This window comes from Melospiza melodia, chromosome 1 (genome assembly GCF_035770615.1).
Source record: "Melospiza melodia melodia isolate bMelMel2 chromosome 1, bMelMel2.pri, whole genome shotgun sequence".
In the NCBI taxonomy this organism is placed as follows: Eukaryota; Metazoa; Chordata; class Aves; order Passeriformes; family Passerellidae; genus Melospiza; species Melospiza melodia.
This window is the reverse complement of record NC_086194.1, coordinates 101,479,806-101,503,829: the sequence shown is the minus strand read 5'-3', so window position 1 is coordinate 101,503,829 and position 24,024 is coordinate 101,479,806. Positions and strand designations below refer to the sequence as shown.

At 37.7% G+C, this 24,024-nt stretch overlaps 1 protein-coding gene across 4 annotated transcripts in view; it reads right to left on the bottom strand.

Moving 5' to 3' along the window:
- The window catches only part of CTNND2 (catenin delta 2), a 640,896-nt gene that overhangs the window by 159,560 nt on the left and 457,312 nt on the right, over nucleotides 1-24,024 (bottom strand). For all 4 annotated transcript variants that reach the window (XM_063162733.1, XM_063162752.1, XM_063162763.1 and 1 more), the window contains exon 10: nucleotides 3,699-3,831. In XM_063162733.1, coding sequence (XP_063018803.1) covers nucleotides 3,699-3,831 — 133 coding nt within the window. The remainder of the gene's footprint in view (nucleotides 1-3,698; nucleotides 3,832-24,024) is intronic.

Below are 24,024 nucleotides of genomic sequence, written 5' to 3'. Positions count from 1 at the left end.
TAGAAATACAGAACCTAATTCACTCCAGAAGCTGGGTTTACTCTGTGAGAAAGAAAATTACTTCTGATAACCTTAGCAATCAGCCTGGGACATCTTCACATAAAGTTACCAACTTTGTTTGAAGTACTTAAGGATAGAGAAAGGGATTTGCAGACCTCATTGATATGTAAGACTGGGTGGGACATTTATGTTGATGCAGTAATAAAAGCACATTTCCAGTGACATCACCAAATTCATAAGCACATCTGTGATCAATGTGCTCTAGAAATAACACCTACTATAAAGAACATGGTCAGGAAAGGAAAAATAGCTCTAGTTTCCCTAGTCGTGCATCCAACATTTTTGACCGAGCATCTTCTTCTCAGATGTTTTCTGTGGAGAACATTTCCACTTCTTTACTTGAGGGGAGGGTTCAGAAGAAGCAAGGGGTAGTGTTCCACACTTCAGCCACAGAAATTGAAATATTTTAGAAGATAAAAACATAACGGTAAAACCATAAAAGATACTAGGAATCTCAGAAATGCATATAGTCACAGCTGCTATTATCTATTTCTAATAGAAATAGATTCTAAATTTTAGGTGACACTCTTCCACAAAAGGAATAGAAGATAGGCCTTTGTCCTACCAAGTACATGAGGAGAAATTTTATACATATCCCACTAATTTATGGGAGTAGGACAAGTCTGCCACTATACAAAAAACAAGTCTGAAACAATGGTAAGGTTCAGAGGAAAGATCATTAATCATCTTTTTGGATAGGTGATAGAGTCTAAATCATGTTTAAAAGAATAATAAAAAAAGAAGTATTTCAGAACAGTTATTTCCAGAAACTCTGGATGAAATAGCCATTAATTGCAGTGTGAGAATTCGATGCTCAGAAGTGACAAAGGTAAGAGAAAATTTTTTCAGCTAACTCCAGAGTTAAAACTTTAACAATTGCATTACATTTCACATTCAATACAACCAGGTAAACAAACTAAGTTGTTGTATAATATTATTCTTTCTGTTCATGCATGATCAAGTGTACATTAAAGATTAACACTTAAAAACTTATTTTGTGAATTCATTTGCCTTTTCCTCAGTGGCTGTCAGGCACACAAAATAGCAGCAGCTATTCTTTACTTACACATATTTATGTTTGTCCTTTCTCTAGGATTTGAAAGACCACCAAGAGAGTTTCTTATCTTTAGCCAAGTCCTTTGCTATATTAAAGCTAGGTATTTAATCAAAGAGCATTTTTCTCTGCTTCAAAAGAAATTTTTGGAAATTTTTTTGCTCTGTAATCTCAGTAAGAGATTGTAAGGAAAATATACTGTATCCTGGTACTTTTTTCCTTGTGTCAGGGCTGGCAAGATTCCTTGCAACCATGTGCAGTAGGACTGGAATGCTGCTAGAAGGAATTCAATATTAAATGTGGTCATTTTCACACAGAGGAGGACTGGCCATGACGCACAACTACAACACAAATACTTTGCAGAAAAGAGAATTTTGGTATCAGTGTGTATTATTTAGGTGTATTATTTATAATTCAACTCATAATTCAGATACATCCTTAACAGTTATCACAGGAGTTGTCCTGGGCAGGTTTGACAGGACTGCTCAAGCTCCTCTGGCTAGGTATACACCTATGAAGAACCTGAGATATCTGTTGTGATATCTCCTTATCAACAGGATTTTGAACTCTCACAAAAAAGGCTCCTTGAGAAACTGACTCAGTGGAAGGTCGAGCAGGCACTAGGCACACTTCTGAGCCATTTGGGTAGACCCTGATCCCAACAAGCAAACACAGAAACTGTTTCAAGTGCTCTGCGAGGCATGACCTAAACACAACAGGACTTGCCATTAAACAACAGAGGTGGGTACATAGATAGATACAGAGAGGGATAAAATAGTTTGATAATGTTGGGTGCTTTAGACTGAAAAGCTCCACAAAGCATTGGGAAAGTATTACAATACATCCCCTCATTTTGTCATCTTACAAAAGTCCAAAGTACCAGAAGTTTGAAAGCATATTCTTAGACAAACTGTTTTAAGAAAGTTACTTTGGTTTGTTTACATAGCAGTTTGCATTATTACATAGTGAGTGGTATATAAAAGTCCAAATGAAATGGCAAATGAAATGGGGGAATCCTTGTTTTTTCTGTTATCCCTTCTCACAGAAGAAGCTCTGAATGCTGCCTAGTGCTCTAGTGTTGTATTTACCTACCTTCACCCTCCCAGCTCACGAGCCTGAAGCTTACGAGGGCTGATGTCCAAAGGCTGCTGGGATGGGTGAGATCAACAATGATCAGACCCCTTTTTTCCTAAATGGTTAGCAACAGAAATTACACCATCTGCCTCCCTCAAATGGGACAGCTAGTTGAGGAGTCTCAATCTATGGCTAACAGGAGCCAGCAGAGATTGTGCAATGAATAAAGTGCTCTAACAATTGTGCAATGACTAAAGTGCTGTAATAATTGTGCAATGAGTAAAGTGCTCTAATAATTTCACTTCCTTTCTCAGGGATTTATCAGTTCTTTTACTGAAGAACTTATTTTTGAATAAGGATGAGAGTCAAGTACAGAGAGAGCATGCAGTTAAAATTTTCAGTGGTACCTGTACCAGAGTTCTCTTCTCCAGTGCACAAACATTCTTCACTTTACATTCATGCAAATATTTTTATTACTATATCTAAGATGTTTGAGGTGATGTTTGCAACCAGTGCAGTTCTGCCAACACCAGCAGACTACATGCTTACCCACTAAAGAATTTCCTGAGCATGAAAAAGCCTGCAAGGGAAAGTTCTATAGTGGGATGGATCCACAGAGTGGGTTTGCTAAGGGTGAGGAAGATGAAGCACTGGCAAGTCAGCATCACTGCACAGTTCTGACAAACAGGCAGTAGCAGATCTTGATCTCAGTTTCTCTTTACATGCCAGGCTAAAAGGTGCCAGTAGAGGCACAGATTTATGTGCACACCACATGTCCCTGATTAGCAGTGTCTCTGAGAGGGCCAGGGGAAGCAGCTGGGGCTGGTAACGGCTTCACTCATTCAATTTTAATTGACTGCTGTGTGTTTGTCAGATCCCTCAGAGCTTCTGTTTAACTTGTGCCAAAAGCTGTGCTGGTCCCATTAACCACAGGGAACAAACAAGAAAGAAGTACCTGTCAGCTACAGGTACAGAACAAGATGTATGCTGATGTCTGAATTACATTTTAGATACAATCTGCACTGAATTCCAAGATCACAGACAAATGAGCACCATTCAAGCTGCAAATACAGCCAAATTAAACCTATTCACACAATTATGCATTAAAGGATGCTTTGATTTAGAAATTTCTTGCTTAATTTTATTATTCTGTGTTTGTATTTAGTGTCTAGATGGCTCTCAGAGAACCCTAAGGAAATGCCCATATGTTTCAGAGAGATCAAGACTACACCACTAGCTGATTACTGAACAACTATGATACAGTGTTTAAATGGTATGCAATCAATCAAACTATTCCAAAGAAAAGAAAACAATAAGTTACAACAGTATTTTATGCATGTTTTTCATTTTGTAACAGTAACAAATTACTTAAATGAAAGCTTTAGTAAGAAAAGAAAGCCAGGCATATATCCATGATGTCTCTTTTAAGCTTTTTAAAGCACATATAAATAATTGTTGATGATAAATAGCAGACAGCAATACTGCTGGGAAAAGGGTTTATAAATCTTACCTCTGCTTTTATTTTATTGTCTCCGAAACAGAGGTGTTGTAAGTAGGCTGCAGCATTTGACTGTACTGAGGGAAATTGATGCTGTAACATCTGTATAACTTCTGGAAGCTCCGGATCCCGCCATCCAAACTCTCTGTGCAAAAGCAAATACAAAAAGAAATCAAAAAATCTGCTATTAGTGGATAAATGTGCCAACAGTTAGGTCAACAAAGACGACAGAAATGTCTAAATAAAATCTTTTTTGCCTCCATCATTGTCAAAGCAAACATTAAAATAAAATTTGAAGCTATTTGTCATTTTAAGCTGTACTCCTCTGGAAAAAGAATTAAACAAAGTATCACTTTGTTTATCAGAAGTATCAGAAGAAGTAACCATGGATAAGTTTTCTAAATAAAAAGGCTTCATGAAATCTTAAAGTAATAAAAGAAAGAAAATGCATGCTCATATCACCACAAATGGTTTGCTATGAAATGCTAATCTGCAAAAAAGTCCTTTTTACTTATTGCTGTCTCTATGCAATACCAAATGCTATCTTATACAGAAAGCAATGACCAATTTTGTCTTTTGTTTGGGTTTTTTTCAGATACAGTCAGTGTAAAACTCTTACACATTTTTGGCCCTGCTTGAGCACTCAAGTCTTTGCACTTTAATCATACAAAACATGAAACACCATTAGCATCACGTAAAAGAACTGAATTCAAGTATGCAGAACAAGCCCCAGTCTGTATTATGAAGCTTCCAGACCTGAACTTAAAATCAATCTATCAGTTCAAGTGAATTTTTCCACTCTAGGTTTACAGGTAAAATCATTCATGGAAATGGTTTTGGACTTCATGTCCCTAAAACTAGAGATACACACATGATATATTTAGTTATCATATGCCTTTTCCCCAAGAGATTATTTTTTGTGACATAGAAATATTTTGACCATTTTCCATCTAGTGATACATTTTTAAGCTAAAAAAGGGAAATTAGGGAAACTCGGAAAAAGAGGTAACTTACAAAAAAGTTCTCTGTTGCAGTTACTGTGATCATCTGGGACCTCATTGCCAAAAAACCCCTGGCAGACCTGTTGCAGACTTCAGCTATAATATTTGGCTAAATATAATACTTATCACAGTGTCCTTCCTAAATTATAAAGATTTTTCTGCACTGAGGCCAAGTTTACGTCACAAGGGGAATTCACAGCATCTCTCCAATCTGTCCCAAGCACACTTTAAATACAACAATTCCCAACAACATTTCAGGGAAGGAAGACTTATCTTACAATAATAATGAATTGCTACGGAAAGAGGGATTGTTTATTCTTTTCTCATATGTGACATTTGCCAGACTGAGTGTTGTCACTACAGCTGTGTCTTTATGGAGATTCAGAATACGAATATGAGATGTAAAACACCACTCAGAATTTCATTGGTTATTTCTCCTCTGCCAAAACGTAAGTTAACTCATAAATATTAGAATTCATATTAAATATTTAATACAAAGAAACCATAAAGATGTAGTAATAAATCACATATGGACTATTCCAATGAATTTTTAGATGATACAGACTGCTGGAAATCTTTGCAAGAGATATCTTTATTTGCATAGGTTCAGAAAGATTTTAACATTTAACTGATGCTTGGAAAAGTTAGAGAACATTGTAAAAAGTATCAGGGAAGGCTACAAACTTCAGTAGCCAAAGATTGTGAACATCATTGTTTCCAGTTAACCATAACTCTGTCAACAGGTGAAAAGAAAGAGATTCACTGGGCACACTTTTTTTTATGTTTGAATTGCTAGAGATCATAGAAACCTGACAGGGCATCTTCCTCTTACATCTGCTTTCTTTCAATTAACAATATTAACACTTCCTAACAGGTTCTTCAAACCTGTTAGAACTGCATTCTATAAAAACATCTCTAAACAAACCAAAGACATCTTCCAGATTTTTTTGTTTAAACAAAAATAAGAAATGAGAGCAAAATCCAATAAACTAACTGAAGACAGGTTAATTATCCTATCTCCATTTCTTATTTATTCTCATTTTCAATCCTAGATGCTAAATGCAGGTGTGGGTAATTTGGAGATCACACAAAATACCACAAGAAAACAGCCTGAATGACAAGACTACAGTACGTGTTGAAGTGTTGGAACTTGTACCAACAAATTCTCTTGAAAAGGAAATTTCCCCCTTCTCAACATGTGTACTACTTAATCCAACCAAGAAACAAACCAACCAAAACCAAACCAAACAAAAGGTGGTTTGGTTTTGGTTTTGTGCAGTGGTAAATTATGGGCTCTAACCATCTGCTCAGGTTTTTCTTCCTCATGTCTGGGAATCCAGAACAGAACAGGCAATGAGGGGGCAAAAGGAAAAAGGTCCCTTCATCAAAGGAAGAGTTAAGTGCTCTGAGGTACCTGAAGCCTCTACATGGTATTTAAGTATGAAAACAAGCTCTCCCTTCTTTCACCCTCTGATCTCCCAAAGCAGTCAGCATATGAGTGAATTATGGCTACTTGTTGCAAATGGATGTGGGCACACTGGATGTAAGCAGAAAATCAATTCAGAAAATAAGCCCTTAGCACTGAATACTGAGTTTGTTAAGTAACCAGTTTTTTGAGAGATAATGAACAAAGCAGGAAAAGAAGTTTAAAAATTTAGCCCTAGTATGAACTGTCATTTTAAGCAGATGGTCTCTAAGATGATTTTATTTTTAGTAGTTTCTAAATGAAATACAGTAGCTACATAAAACAAACAAAAACTTCTGTCAACAGTTAGGGCTGCCTGGATAATTGTGATAATTTTAGCCACCTTCAGGGCAAGAAAGAGTAGTTTCTAGGAGTTTAAATTTTTCATTTGTTTTATATAAGCATTTTATAGGTGGAAAAAAGTGAGAATGAGAAAGAGGATTTTTTTTTAAGAACAGCAAGTTTGCAGCTCTATTAACATTTATTTAAAAAAATTAAATATAGGTTTATTTTTTTAAATTTAGCCTTATTATGAAAAGTTACAAGGCTACTTAATGAAGTCATCTGGCAGATGCCTGGAGAAGGAAGGAGGACTGGTATTCTTTAAAGACAAAGGCACAAAATGTATATGGAACAATTTGCATGGATGTGGGGGAAAATCAAGGCCATGCCTCCACGTATACCTACTTAAATGACAAAAAAAAAAAAATGTATTAAAATAGAGAGCCAAACAAAAAGTAACAACTAGTAGAAAAGACCTATAATTCAGTGATCTTTTACTCCCTACCAACGAAAAGCAGCAGGGTCAGTATTTGACAGAGATGAGATGAAAGGAAAGTAGAAGGTTAATCAAAATCCAATCCACCTTGATTTCTGTGAAATGATACTGTGCCACATGCAAATTGACAAAACTTGCATTTACTAAAATTATAAAGTAGAATTAAGCGGAATTTGAAATCACAGTGAACACCCTAAACAAACACTATCTAAGTCTGTGTCCCTTATTAAAACATCACCATGCTTACAAAATCTGAGCGAGGCAATCCACACAGATGGTGAAACAAGCTGAAAGGCTGGAGTAAATCTGAGGAGGTGTGTGGCATTTTGAGAATGTTAACAAAGTATCTGTGTGGTAGATCCAAAAATTAAGAGTAAGGTAGTGGCTGCACATGCAAGATCTTTTCCTAATCTACCATTTGCCTATGATTTCCCTGGAGTAAGAGCACTAATCCATTTAGGTCAGCCTAAGACTTCTGCTGGCAGTGTGAGTTTGTCCACAAGAGAATCCCAGCTGTACAAGAACTTCACAGTTTGTCTGGAAGGCAGCATTTGCCATGGACTCCAAATACTTTGGCAGGTTGTAAAAGTGCATTTTTTCTAGGAAGCATCTTCATCTGAGGAGACTGACTGGAACACAGCAAGGTGTTCCAACCTTCTTTTTTTATGAAAATTGTGGTCTAGGATTGTAGGATCGATCTGATTTTGAATCCTGCAGAAGGTTTTAGCTTGAAGTGATGACCAAGGCAGATGTTCCAGGGATTACACCAGACTGCTGCTCCTCTAAGTAGAAGAGGAACCAAGGGGGAGCTCAAAGCTCTATGTAAACTGGCAATATATATGCCTAGAGTTATTCCAAAAGGCTATGCCATATTATGAAAAACTGAAGAGAATCAAGGAGGAGTTCTACACAAAACACAACTCTGATATAGAAGCAGTAGCACTGAGAAATCCAGGCTGACTTGGGTACTGCAAGTAATGCACTGAAAACAGGTCCTGCTCCTGCTATCATATCACTTACACATGCCAGGAAGTAAGAGAGATGCAAACTTAAAAGAGATTGTTTGCAATACAGCTGGGTGCATTGGCTCTGTGGGTTCACTGAGAAGTGCTGCTGAACACAGAGGATGTACTGCATCTGAATATTTGCTTTAATAATGCCAGAATTTTCTCCTTCCGCTACTGAAAATGCTGATGGTACACAGAAAAGCAAAACCAAAAATCCTGTTACATATATATATCTGCACTGATTTAAAAAAGGCTACTAAGTGAGTTTTAAAACCACAGGTCTCCAGCTGGTGACTAAGGATACTGATTGCTTCTACAAAGCATTGCAAGAGCAGGTGTGATGGCTCTGTCTACTCCCCAGCCATTGGTCACAGTGAATCTCACGAGAGCTTGGTTCTTATTTCTGATTTACATTATTAGAGCAGAACATTCACATCTGATCAGGCAGTTGGCACAGGCAAGCACTGACACCCAGAGCTATTCCTGTCTCTGCAGCATTCCCCAAAGGCAGTGCTGTGAAGACGCCCGCTATAAAGAACCATATGCTTGACAAAGACTGAACTACCACCAAGCATTTATCAAACAAAGGGAATGCACAATTTTTTATTACAAGACTGTTTAAACCAAACTCGCCTGTGTGTTCCTGGTTGTCTTAATATGCATGTGAAACAGTCTTAAACTGGAGAAGGAAAGTTTTTCATATATGAAGTAGTGCTCAAAAGCAAAGGCAATTCAATTTGAGCTAAGATTATTTCCTCAATTTTTACCTCATATACATTGTGGCATTGTTAATGCCAGTTTAAAAGACTTTCTGTTGAATTTATGCCTACAGACATAGACCCTTCTGTTTGCTTCCTCCCTCAATTCAATAAAGTCTGAAAATCTCTTTTCTCTCATTTCAGAAAGGAGAGCTGTGAAAATGGTTTTCTGGTAGTACTAAAAGAAAATAAACTACATGTAGCTCAGGATCAAACAAGGAGAACTAATCAAAAGCCAAGAGAAGATCAAAGAACCAGCTTCTGTGTTTAAAGGGAGAAATTAACTTCTATTAAAATATTTGGAAGGCAATATACCAATACTACAAGAATCTCTCTCTAAGGACCTGGTACATAAAGAAAAAACAACAACATAGGAAGTTACACCCAAATAGAAAAAGAAATCAAGAATACTTAAACATAATCCACAGAAAATGTACGTGATATAAAGAGGAAGGAGCCATCTAACAACTCCATTTCCTTATTTTCTTTCTGTGGTTCTCTGACAGTCGGTCAAACACAAGAGAACACAGAGTTATTATACTTAATTTATTGTGAGTTAAATTTGAAGTGCTTCCTTAAAGTACTTTCTCTTTTTCAAACACACTTCTCCATATATATACACACATACACAGAGATTGCCAGCCCGCTCTGAATGATCTCCTACAGTTTGAGAGGAGGCAGAACCATTATAATTTGAAAATGGAACATATGAATACTGGGTAACTTCAGCACTCAATTTTAGGAAACAAAACTGATATGTCAATCTCTCTTCCTCTCACCTTGGAAAACCCTCAAAACCCTTCAGCATACTCACTTCCCCAGTCAAACCTGGTCAAAGGAGTGAACCCTAACAAGCAATTGATCATCATCCTCAGACCCATGGTGACACAAACAACACATAACCCAGCACAAAGTGTAGTAATGGCCTGTTTGGGCCTAATGCAAACCCCTTAGGAGAGAAATGAACCCTTATCAGCAGACAGTTCCCTATGCTTCTCCTTTTGTCCTTTCAAATTAGATAAGCCAAAACTTACTGAAAAAGTAAGGAACAAAATAATCTGACATAGTTTAGTCTAAATTTGGAAGCACCAGAAGGACGACAGAGAAAAGGCACTGAAGATGTATTTTTATTTTCTATGAATAAAAACATTAAGTTCATATGAAACAAAGAAATATGTTATTGTTTATTCCAACCTGAAAACTGTAGCCTATGTGGGGCTGGTCAGAGGTAATCCTTCAACATGACTGTATGTAAAACATGAAAAAGTTGTTGGCACTCCTGCCAAAAATTTGGATGTTGTTCTTGGGTTATGACATTTTCCTTTGTTTATGCTTTCATGTGGCCTAAACTAAAACTGCCATGCAGTAGTGCTTACACAGATTCAGCACTATGTGGTTTTTACAATACATTTGTGTCTGCTAATGAGGTGCAGAGAAGGATGTGATGTACCAGATGCACAGGATTCTTGTCAAGCAGCGATGGAGATGCTCAGCGTGTCCCAGGTTCTTAACACAGCCCTAAACCTGTGGTCTCAGGGTTAATCCAGTACTTCAAAAACTTACATCTTGAATACAGCAAAGGGCTAAAACTGGCTTGTACAATGGCAAATATATCCTCCTGCAGTTCTGCCTTTGTATCCTCGACATTTTCTCTGATAAGGCATCACTCTTCTGCTATTTAGATTTTAGAATTAAAAAAACCCTAAGAGGTGAGCATGCAAAGAGGGAAGATGAGAACTATTTCAACATAACAAAAATGGCCTGGAGCTGAACCATCTTTAGATTTTGTGAACATTTCATTAGGCGGAAAAGATTTTAAAGATGATTTAGTTGAGTAAAGATTATCAATTGACACTGGACAATGTGTTACTACTTACAGCTCCAGGTTACTCCCTTCAATACAACGTGGTTATATTCAGAGTATAAGTATCATTTACTCAAGGTTACCCTCATTTCATTTACAAATGTTGTTTTTATGAACATTTATGAAATATTTTTTTCACTCTGTATTGGTACTGATCTATATATTAATTCTCTCACATCTTGTGAGGGAGCTTGCATTACTTATTCTTATGAGAAAAGTTGCCTGTACGGCGAGGTAACCATACCCTCAGCACCTGGTACAGTGTTATCTCTCCTCTAGACTGTGTTTGGAGCAGGGACTTCAGTGCTTTAGACTATCTCTTTCCCATTTGTATTACTTGGTTTGTTTAGTTTGTTTTAGTTAGAAAGTGGTATTTGTCTTTAGGGGCTGTTGAGCTGAAACTCTTGAAAAACTTGTTTTATCTGTTCCTCTGCAGGTATTTGCATATACAGGGACTCCCTCTGCAAAAGCAAGTAAGAGGCAAATTAGCTAAGCTATCAAGATGTCTTTAAGCTGCCTAATTTATCTTCTTTTTACCTGTGATGAATAACATTTTTCTGACCTGCAACTACCACAGGGCCTTACAGTAGCTTAATACATTGCAGCTGTGAAAATGTGCCAAGTTAACCCTTCCCTAGGAGACCAGCTTACACTTGGCCTCCCTCCATCTACAGGAGTTCACACATCACAGGGCAGATTCCAGGAGATTGTGAAATGTTATTCCACTGGCAGCACTGCTGTTACAGATGCAGATATGTTTTCCTCATAGATCAGAAAGGTGGGAACATAGGCAGGAGATCAGAACAGTACACAGACCTCGGGGATTCCAGCCTTGACTCTGTCATTGACTTACACTGTCAGACAGAATTATTTACTTTAATGCCTTTCTCTGAGGTTTGAGAAGTTTTCCACCTCCACAGCCCCATAAATCAAAGCTGTCTCCTTTTCCAGAACTACTGTTACAACTAAGAGGCTCCTAAACCATTCTCTATTTCAACAACAGGGGAAAAAAAAGGCTTTTGAGCCTCTGCTCCTATACGGCCATATAGAAATGTATCCTTTCTAAAGAACAAATGTTACTCCACAAACCCCTGATTTCCCTAGGAAAATGGGAGAAGCATTTTAGAAAGGAAGATATTTATTTTATTTCCCTACACGTATGATAACACCTAAACATTGCAGCTATAAAAAAAGAAAGTGAAAAAAGCAGCAGGAGCATTCAAACATTAGCCTAACAGCACCAATGTTAATGACTGAAACCACATTCATCTGCAGGAGGGGAAGCTGGCACGCACAGTGTTCCCTGAAAGGCTCAAAGCATCCACATTATTTTTTTTAATAACCAGAAACATGAAAAGTTTCCAAAAGGTTTTGAGGCACTGCACCTCTCTCCAATCAAAGCTTTTCAATGTTGTGCAATTAAGCAGCATGAGTTTCACAATAAGGGATGTGACAACACATGGTTTGTCTCTCCCTGCTGCTCTCTTTGCCTGATCAAGCTTCTGGCTCCAGATCCCAAGTTCGATGGCAGTGACAGGAAAACTGCTTCTAACCTTTTCCAGAAGGGATGACAAAGTCAAGCTTTTAAAGGTTTAGGCAAACTAAGAAACAATGAAACTGGATGTTTCTCTCATGTTCTCAAATGTAAAGCTTGGACTTACCACTGCCTGGGTAACCTGGAACTGCCAAAGGAAAGCAGTGACCACCAACACTAGAAACTGGGTGTTTTCTATGTGTGCAAATAGCAAACAATGGGAAATTCCAACAGAGCATACAGTTAAGCACAAGCTGCAGAATTACTTTTTACAGTTGGGCTGGGGCACCAGAAAAAGGCATTAATCTAAACTAACAGAAAGTCTTAATCCTAAATATCTTGTGTTGTCTCAGTCCTTAAATGATTACTCCACTGAGTGCACTATTGCCTTGATTTCTTGCTGCACAGCAGAAATCCAAACCATTCTCATCCCCACACATACATACCAGGTATTATTCTTATCTATGCAACATTTTCCAGCACTCCCTGTTTTCCTGAGCACAGTAAACTCTTCATAATAGGCATTCATTTGATGCTTAAGAATGAATATTAAACAGCAAAACTTAACAGTGAATCAAGACATTGATAAAAACAATACAAATTGGTAAGTCCAGAATTTGTCCTGAAACACCAACTCTGGAAAGCCAAGAAAAAAGCTTACATAAATTTCTAATACTGAATTTTAAAAAAGAGAAACAACAAACAGTATTCATTTTCTTTTCTTACAACTAGACTCCTATTCAGTCTTTTGGAAAACTAAGGAATTAATTCTGTTCACTAAAGTTGCAAGCTGTACAGTACTATAAATGCCCTTGAAATTGCTTTTCTTGTCAAGGGGAAATACAGACTAATGGTTTTCCTGCGCTGCCTTTATTTCAGTTTTCATTAAGCATGGAAAAACTGATCTCTTGCATGCTAGCTTGATATACCCCACTGTACAACCACCAAAACAATGCAATAATGCAAGGCATACTTGACACTCATAAGACAGAAAGTTCATGGAGTCAGTACGAGGGGAGTTAAGTTGTTACAAAATTGCTCAAATAAAAGCCGTTGGATTGAAGAAAATGTATCTAACAGCAGTGAGTAGCTCTACTCAAATACTATTGCTATTTCCCATCACATGCTTTTCATCTTCTTCAAAGCCTTGTAGAAATTCTAGGGAACTCTCCTAATGCAGTACACAGATATCATCATCTTCACGCCAAGCATGGGTAAAGACAGACAGTGCTTACATGACTCTCTGATAGAGAGGAAAAAAATTGGCAAAAGCTAAAAGGCTGCTATTAAATCCTCAGCCCCGGAACCCAGAGAGACTGATGCACCATTAGCTGACTGCAAAAGGTTTTCAAGTGTATCAAAAATGCAGAGAAACTGGACAGCACTTCAGGGGAGTGCAGGGCAAGAGGAGACCTTCTGGGCTGCCAAAGCCAACCTCTGACTGTGACCCTCCTGCTCTTTGGCATGGATGCTCCCACATCCATTCCTTAAGCTAAAGATGGCTTCTTGTAGCCATCAATTGGCTTGAATTTAAATCAATCTCAGATTCTGTTGATACAAACTAACAACAATTTCATTTTATAAATAATAACAATAATAAAGATCTGTCACACATTCTTTCAGAAAAAGTGCTTTTGTTTATTGGTATTGCTGTTTCTAACTGGGTACTTTGATTTCATCCTATTCCATGCAAAGCACCAACAAACACAATACATGTCCCACTTTTCTGAATATTAAGAAAACAAGGCTGTGCTTCAGCACTTAAAGGGGGAAATTAACAGAGAAAGGATGGTTTCTAGCTGGCTACCTAGCATGGTAATGTCTCTGATCTCTATTTGGGCCACAGGGTAACTCAGAGAGCCTTCACAATGACTCAAAAGCCAGCAGAAGAATGATGAGTTTGTCAGTGGTTAAAGTACTACCAAGTTCTTGTCAACACCAGAGAAATCCACAACCCTGAACTGATGTATCAGCAACAAAAGCAGACCAAAAACAGTGAATCTCGGCTGAAATCAGGAAGTATCTTACTAACATTAATGCAAAAGCTGAATCAGAAAAAAAAAATAAATTTACACGGATGATATTCAGATATGAATATGATATTTAGTGCAGAAGTAGGCTGCATCTTTTAAAAGAACCTAAAATAAACATTTCACATGTATATTTGATAGTTTTACCTGAGTAAAATCCAGCTCACAGAAAAACACCCTTTGAATGAGGAAAACTAGCTCCTCCCTTAATTGCCATCCTGCCCGGATACAATGGGGAGATAATTCTTCTACTCTTGAGTAAAAGAAGGAGGCTGCAGAATGTGCTGCACAGCATTTCTACAGAAACGTTTCCAGCTGAACTGTGAAACACTGCATGCATCTAATAAATCCACTGGAGACAACAATCATGGCACTGACTCAGGGAATTGCCCTTATTAACAAATGACAGATATACTGCCAAGGAGCTGTCATTTGGAAATCAGAATCAATATCTTAAAGAGGCCTTTGAAATTTGAATATATTAAAGGAAAATGTGTGCCTCAATCTATCAAAAATCTTTCCTCAGCCAGTGGAAGTACAGCTATTGACACAAAAAGAGTTACTAGTATTTTGCTCAGTTGCTACTTCTATGGTACTTATTTCCATACAACATGTTCTGGGTGGATTTTTCATCTGATATACTAAATTCCAGTGCCCATTCCTTTCACTGATCCAACAATTTAGTTGGTGAGTGACACTCTGCAACATGTTTTGCCAGCAGCAAGAAGTACAGACTGTGAATCGTACCTTTCCCTTTTCACCTCAGAATTGATTCCTTTCAGACTTTGCTAATCTTTCCCTCCATATTTCCTTATTGGAACTGAAAGGACAACACCACTCCCTCAAACTTTGAAACTCTTCTCTCTGTGCTCAACTGATACCATCAACTACAGCTATAAAATCCTTCGAAGCAGAAAAAATAAGTTTTTTTGCACATTCTAATTTTACATTTTTGTTCATATTAGGAAAAACAGGTATGATTTGGAAATTCATATTGCAAATTCTTGTTGCAAATTCCAAAGCCAATTTCAAACATGACAAAGTTTGAAACAGACAACACAGATTTTCAGCTGTGTTGTCTGCACAAGGGAGACTGGAAGTGGGAAAAGTCTGAGATTATTTAGGTTTGTGTCAATACCTGCTGTTCATAAGTTTTGTTCTAATGGCAAATACAAATTCACCTAGGAGCTGGTGTTCTTGCTATAACTTGATAAAAATGAAACTGATATCCAATTTCATTAAAACTCACTGTGGAAAAGCCATGGAACTGTTCTGCAACAGAGGATATTATATCTGGTATTATTTATTTATTAGGGGAGAAATCACTATATAGGTATCGAAATTATTTTTCTCTGTTTCATAAAAATATGTCCCTCTTCTATGTTTTTTCATTTCAGCATAAAGAAAGATGATCATACAGTAAAGCCCTGTAGGCAACACTGCACATGAAGTTCAGAGCACACCAGACTTGTGTTTGAGATTGCACTTTTTAATCACTACTTTAATTTAAACTGGAGTCTCTTTCACTCCAAAGTCAATGGAAGGCATTATTATGCCCAGGGGTGGCTTAGAAAAATTTCTATATATGAATTTATATGCACAAATCAAGCTACTGTATCAGATTTTCCTAGAAACTGATACTAATATACATCAGGAGAATGTTCTGCAGCCTTCCTTTCACACTTGTGAACACCTGAGACGTACAGCTATAAAGGGAATTTTTGGAACATATAAAATTACATGTTTGTTCGCAAACACCTCAAGGCTTTCAGTCTTTTAGATGGGGGTCAAGTAATTCTGTGTTCTTTGGTTTTCAGGACTACTGTACCATGACTATGCACTACAATACTCTAAGAGATATTTAGTGGATGTATCTGAGCATAAAAGTAATTTGTTCTTTTCTTCCTAAAGCCATGCTAAGGACTAATGCCAGCTGGCTGACAAATACAAAAATTAAAGTTAGATATACACAGAAAATAAAGTCTCTATCTTAATTTGCTACACAATGAGATCCAAAGCAATTTAACTTTTGTGGAGAGTACAAGACACTGATGCTGTAACTGCTTTAGTATGAATTACAGCTATAACTGTCAAACTGGCAACCACATGGATTACTTGCATAATATATATTTTAAGTAGAAATAAAGTTTGTTAATTAGCGACTTGTGTCCATTGCAAGTTCCGACTAGGAAAACTAAGAAAAATTCCAGCAAAACAATAATTAAAGAGAGATTCAGAGTACACTCCCCATTGGCTTTGCAATATATTCATTTCTCAAGCTTTAGTATAACTGATTATATCTTTTTTTTTTAATTTTTACAAGTAAATAGCAAAACTAATTAGCTGCACACTATTAAGTTAATGCACATTTATCTACAACAATTCGATTCTGACTGTGAAATAATCTTTCTAGCCCATAATTACACTCCAGCTTAATTAGCATAATTTCCGCAGCACATTCTTTAATAAAGAAGCTGACATAAGGGTTGTTCTAAAACACCAAGGATATTCTAGACAAGTAGAAAAAGGGAGACAGGCAGAGCTGCATTAAACACCTATTATGTTACCAAGATAGTACACATAAAACAAGAGTATGAATTCAATACTCTCTGTACCAGCACAAGCATCTCAAGATGCTTTTGCTAAAGATAAGCAAAATACTTGAAGGATTTGAGATGTCTCTTGTCCACTTCACTAGAAGTGGCTCCACATCCTTCACAGCTCCTTCCTCCCCTGCCACTGCATCTCACCCCCCTCACCACGGGTAGCCTGCAGATTATTCATTCGCCCACTCCGTGCATTAGTTTCCTTCAGAAAGAAAACACATACTGTCTTGCATTTCTTACACTAACTTAAGCACAGGCAGTCAAATTCCACTGAAGAGAGTCACTGTAGGTGAAAACACAAATCAGTCTCCAGGCTCATTTAGTCTTTGGTTTGCTAGTGAGGATTTAGCAACTGGGACTCCTGTGGACACCTATTTCTAGTACCACCACACCAAACTAGTTTTCTATGGCCAATGCAGACAATGGCACCTGAGTACTGCTGTGCTTGATATTAACACTGAGTTTGGAGGAGAGGCTCTGCCTCCCTCAGCAACCCTCTGATTCAACTTGTTCTTCTCCTGCCAAAGCCCATGATGAGCTGGGTGTCAGAGTGTATCTGACTACAAAATGTAATCTGGCTGTATCTGGGCTACAAAATGTAATCTCAACCATAACACAGTCACAAAATCTCTACTGACAGCAAAGAACTATAATTTAAAAAAACTGCAAACAAAGAAACTTTTTTGTCTTCACCTGTCTGTTTCTAAGTAAAGGTCATTTAAAATGAATTGTTATCTGAAGTGCTCTTGGATTCTGTGAAAAATTTTGACTAAATCTATGCTGTTGGTGAGGATGTCCTTGTACTCCTCCACAGCTGAGAGTGGTGAATTTCACCTGAGAAGAATTTCCATTTATTGTGTGAAATGATGAAAGACTCTAAGATTATCAAAATCAGCAAGGTGATTTAAAGCCAAAGTTCTATTTTCATGTAATCTCATAAAGGATTTTAATTTAATCAGGTTTCCAAAATGCCTAAGACTCTCCTGAAAAAGCGTAGACTTCAGCTTTTAAATCACAGAGGCACTTTTAATAACTTCACTTGCTCTAATTAACTTTTTATTTTGAGGTTAGTACTATTAGGCAAGACCTGGACCAAAATGATCTCTGCATACTAATCAGTCATGGACTGCTTCTGCTGCAACATAACATAGGAGGAGATGTCCTAGAAATTCAACAAAATTCAGAGCAACTGATAAAACAGGTCTTGGAAAAAAAAAAAAATCGGGAATTCCTATTTCAACAAACTGCTTTCTTCAGAATACATTCAACTAGGCAAGTTCTGCCTGATTAGAATTTAAGATAAGGAAATACGTCCTAAATTAGGTCCTAACAGAATTTTTGTTCAGACATATAAATGATGCATCAGCTCCTGTCTCGACACTATACAAACACAGCCCGTCCAACAGGTTCCAGAAGCGCGGGGGACACTGAAGATGCCCTGCGAAGCTGCTCCGCTGCCCCGTCCCAGAAGTGATGCCATCCCACACTGAGGGAGCCCCTGCTTGGGCAAAGCAGGGAGGGAAGGAGGGACTGAGACCACGGCTAACCAGAACTACACCTGCAAAATCTGCTTGACCCTCAGGCCCAGGGCTGCTCAGGAGGATGCTCCTGAGACAGGCAGCTTGGGTCTAACCCAGCACCAGCCAGGTTTGCTTCCAGCTGCAGCTGTGCAGCTCCCAGCAGTCTGCATTGCAAAGCCAACAACAGCTGAGCCTTCTGTTCTCTTCCCTTTGAACTGGAGTTCCACACAGCAGAAATTAAAAGCTGGCTTGTCAGAAGACAAGCATTACCTTTTTTTGAAGGTAAACTTTCCTTGTGATAATTAAGATTAGAACACAGGAACAATAAAAATAGTAATATTTTTCAAAAGACTGAATTACCTTTGGAAATAACATTTTATTTTAGCCAGCTGTTTAAAATCAGGTTATCTATAAAGATAGTGTGGTAGCCAAGTTTCTTAAAAGATGCTAACGGTTTTGGCTGCCAAATTACAAGGGCCTGGCTGTGAGTCTTCGTCAACTGCATATCCAAAATGAATGCACCTAAAATTACTAGCCAATTTTGAAGACCTTGATCTGCTAGGTTTGTCTTGTTCTTTCTCTTTGACAGTTATTTACCTCTGCCAAATTTTCCTTGGAGACATCAGAGCACTGAGAAAAGAAGAAAGCAAATCAGCTTTGCCTTCAGTCCTGCAGCTTTGAGTTAGGAGATAAAGAGTTATGGCTTGAAGACATGAGATAAAAGCAAAGCAATATAGTCACAGCCACAAACTCCATGAATTAAACTAAGAAAAAACCCCTGTGGGTCAGACAGAGATCATGCAGAGTAAGCACAGAAAGAGACAAGGAAATGGGAGGCATAAATATATTGTTATTTTTTCCATGTCATTTCATATGTCTATACATCTGGTTTGCTACCTATTAAAAATAGCCCTTCTGAATGGCCCTTTTGAAAGATTTTTGAGACCTTGCTATAAAAATCACTGACTCCAGGGCAAAATGTTATTATTAGTGCTGCCACAGAAGTGCAGAGTAGTCACCGAGACCGAAATGGTTTTAAAGAGGGTGAAGATCTAAGACAAAAAAACCCATCAGGAGGCAAATTATTGACTATCATTTGTTAAGCAAGCACTGTGCAAAAGAAAATGAGAGCAGTTTAGTAAAATGCAATTTGTTTCACATGCCTAAAGAAATTCTGTTTCTCAATTACGTTGTCAGGTATTTTGCCTTAACTCAAATTTCCTTGGAATATAATCCTAACATCCCAGTTCTGAGAACTGATGCTGACTGGAGAATACAGGCACTACATGTATCTAAAGAGAGGCTTAAGAAAAAATTCCTCACCTTATTAAAATTAATCCCAGTGTATGCAGCTGCAAAATGGTAAATTACAAATACTCACTGAGGACAGCCCTTAATAAAATAACACCTTAGGTCAGCATTTTACCTGATACCACATTGCTGACAAAATACATGAATGACTCTCCCAGTTGAATAATTGAAACTGGGTGGTTTCATGACTGTTTTAGCAAGTTAGACTAGCTCTTGATTTTTCCCATGATAATGGAATTACTCAGCAATACAGAGGCTGAAAATTTGGATTTTGCTTTACATACACTCAAGAGCAATGTAATGACAAATCTTGAACAGACCTGGGATGTAGACACAGGATAGCTGAGTATTTACGGGATACCAATCACCAGACTCACCAATACCTATCAGCCTGTACTGCCATCTGTTCAGCAGTCTCAACTGTTTACCAACTGAGAAGCATCTAAATACTACTCCCACCATTTTCCTTTAAAATACTTTCATCATCCACTACAACCAGATAATCAGCTTACATTTCTAGTGAGTGCTGCTGGCCTTGGAACTGATGTCCTTCCACATCAATAAGGGATAACATTTTTAAGAGTCAAAATTTTGCTTATCAATGTGGTTTCTCAGCACTAGATTTTCTTTTCAGACATTTTGATTTTTATATTATAGCCACATACTTGGATGGCATCTTTTATTTCATTCTAAGTGACAGCAAAATTAAAGTATCAAATAGTTTCTTTGTTGACTGGAATTCACTGCTGTGTGTTTCATTAACTGCAATTTATGTGTTAATAGTTTGACATTGCATTTTATCCAATGTTCTTTTTCCTCATAAATGGTATCTACAAGCATACAAACCACAGCATTCAGACTGTCAGGGGGCTTTTTCATGAGGAAAGTCAAATGTGAATGAGGGAGAACAAGGAACATGACGAGAAATTTTCCATTATTCTGGAGAAGACTTCTGAGAGTTGGAGATCAAATAAGCTGTGTGACTATTTAATGTGTAATTAACTGATCCTGGAAGGAGGACAAAAGTTTTGTGCAAGTGCCATGGGGGTATCAATAAAGAGGTAACACTCACCCAGGAAAAAAGCAATTGAACTAATCAAGCCATTTGCAAACTTTTATCCACAGCTGTGTTGAGTAATTGTTAAGAACACATTTATTACCACATTAAACCTTCTATGTCTTTCCAAGACTATCTTTGGTGCATGGTAAAACTCATGAGCCAAATGTTTCTCTACCTTTAAGAATTTATTGACATACTGCAGATCTACTTTCTTCCTGACTTCTACACATCTCAAAATAAGGACTTTAAAGGAAAACCTCCTCTAAAATGCCTGTTGTGAGGTGAAGTCATGAGCCTTGCCCATGTAAAACATCCCCACTGGCTGTTTCTTTGGCAGACAACTGCTCATGATCTCCAGGTGTGACTGGACTGACTGACAGGCAGTTTCTTACACATCCAAGTGTTAAATCAAAGAGCTATATCACACTTCATTGTGGTGATTAGGCATAATCTAAAAACTCCAAAGCCCTGTTTAAACTCATGAGGAGGCAACGGTGAGATAAATAACCCTCTGTGAAAACCACATGTCATATGAACCCCAGAGAAGAGGAATGCTCAGCCAGGAGCCTGTCCAAGCTGCTCAGCTTTCCTTTGGGTGTATCTGTCCATCTGGACTGTGACTGGATCAGGGTGTCCAGCCCTTGGAGATGCACTGACTGAAGTAGCTGCTGAAATGACCAAAACTATTTCAGCAAATCCCATTTTGTAGAGGTAACAGCTCATGGATTTTTAAAAAGCAATGCATTTTTAATGTTTGTAATGAAATCCAGAAGTTAAAAGTCTGTGATAATTCAAACATTTCCTAGAGCTGTAATGGAGGTAAAAAGCAATAATTATCAATATTTTCATGTGATACATTTTGAACAAGAATGCATAATAATGTTCTAAGACTCACTATTGCTGAAATTCAGATGGGGCCTCAGGAGTAAATAAGATCATTCATCACACAGCTCAGTGACAAGGACAGTGATACAGTTAAAAAAACCTTATGGCTCTCTGTGAGATTCATTTGACAGTGCTGGAAGTTAAGGACTAGCCAAAGGAATGTACAGAAAAACTAAATAATGACTTGCTTTCAGCAAAGGCTTGGTTTAAGGTATATTCAGAGCAAACTGGCCTTCAAGCATCTGCTGATATTTCGATTTCCATTTCAAAGGTGCTCACAGACATGGTAAGTAGACAAAAGAACTCCCAGCTATTCTCTCTTCCCTAAGAGAAAGCAAAACCTTTATATAACTATCTGCTCAAAGAATGTTGTCCTACCACTGCTAGATAAAAGGACATGGAAAAGATAACAATCCATCAGTGCAGAGCAGGGAGTTACCAGATTTAAACTCAGCAAGATCCAGTGAGAGAAGCAGCAATTAGATGTGGAACACTGCAGTCAGGGGACAGCTTTCTGAGCTGAGGATGCACACAGGCACGCACAGGATGCCAAGGCTGTACCAGCAGCTCCTAAGACACAAGAAAGTGGTGCCATAAAACACCCACAAGGAGCACTGAAATGTGCAGTCAGGCTTGCAAATGTGTGCTGCTCAAAGGTTTGTTCACTTAATCACTAGGATTTCTGCATCTCCCTATGACCTTCTACTCTAGCTTTTAGTCTTTAAACAGAACATTCACTTTCCATATAGAAGATCTGCTACTATTTCAGTAAAAGATGTGAAAGCAGGGATGAGTTTTCTTCTCTTTTAAATAGTGGTCGATCCTATGTACAGATACAGAAATCCTTAAAAGTTACAGACACTTTTCCCTTTCTAAAATTTCTCCATGCACATTAAAAATGACAATTAATAGTGCTAGATCTTGTAGTGGAATGCACTAGAAGATAATGAGGTCCAGCTGTCCAGACACAGAAATAGGGGAAAAAAATGAAAAGCATCCATTAGCTTCAGAAAAGCACAAATATGTACACAGGGGGTTAAGCAAAAGAAGAATAAAACCAGAAGATGTCTTCTGCACCATTCAACTGGACCCTGAAAATCATCAGTTTTTCTGGCATATATTTAACATGCCTTTTCTATTTCAGCAGAAATAGAACACGCCTTTTCTATTTCAGCAGAAAAAAAATAAAACATTTAATTTAGTTTGTATATGATACTGATATTCAAATAATTTCCATATATTTAAGTTAACTGCAAGAACAGAGAATTCTCTGAAGTGGATGAAAAACAAGCAGCTAACACATACAACAGTCTTTACATTTTCAAACATGGCCATTTAAAAAATATCTTTGCAACAGGAAGGAGGCCAAGTTGACACTGCCACTGCACTGAAGAGCCGTGTCCATACAAAGCCTTCTAACATGGGCTGTTGACACTTGGGAACAAGTGAGCTGTGTCCTGCTTCACAAAACAAGTGAGCTAAGAACAGCCAATTTTTAGAAGGATAGCACAGCCTTGAATTTGCATTATCTATTAGAGAGTATTCTGAATTTGGGATATATCAACTGCCTGTTGTTGATACAACACGTGCTTATGTGAGTCTTCTTTTACCACTGGTTAAACAAGATGGACAGTGTATGCAGTTAACATCTTTATACGCAAACTTTTCTTTTAGATTGTACATACATTCCTGTGACCATGAATTCAAATCAGGTTTAAGAAACTTGTACAAGGAGCCATTTAGCTTTAAAACGTTTCTTAGCCCTGGCTATATATGGAGCAAAAACCTGCAAACACTTGCAGTACTTCATAATAAAATTAAAAGTCTGCCCACGACACTTTTGCTTTTCTTCTCAGTGTAACAACGAGAATACAGAAAACTGACACAATTAATACTGTAGTTCTTCAGGGAAAAAACTTTTGAGGTTTTTAAAAATATTGTCATTAAGCATAGTACAGAATATATCAACATATTTATTTGAATCTGTGAGATAGCATCAATTAGCCACAGTGAGGCAGCCACTGAACTTGGCAGATTTGAAGCTTCTGACAGGTTACCAGGTATTTTTCTTCATTTTCTTCAGTTCACTTGTTTGGCCATAGAGCTCTCTGACCACCCAGTGCCACAGAAAATTTGGGATGAGTGTATTATCTTACACTGAAGCCCCCAGTGAAGGTAGCTGCTGGCATTCTGGCTTAATAGGGAAACATGGGTATTTTAGCTGCCAGAGCAACTCAACTCTGAGCACATGCCATTTGTGCACAATGACATTCTGTCAGCAAACTGCACCACTGAGCAATCCCAACGTTATTAGATTCTTAAATCCTAATTTGTTTCAGGTTGACATGACATAGTATGTTTCAGCTCCTGCTGTTAGTGATATTGTTGCAATGAAGAAAAAAACCCATCTGTATCTTCCCACACAGTCAATGCCTGTGAGAATCTGCATGCTAATGGATTTTTTTTTGCTGCTCTGGAGTGTGAAGACATTAAAATACATCTCTACCACAAACAGCATG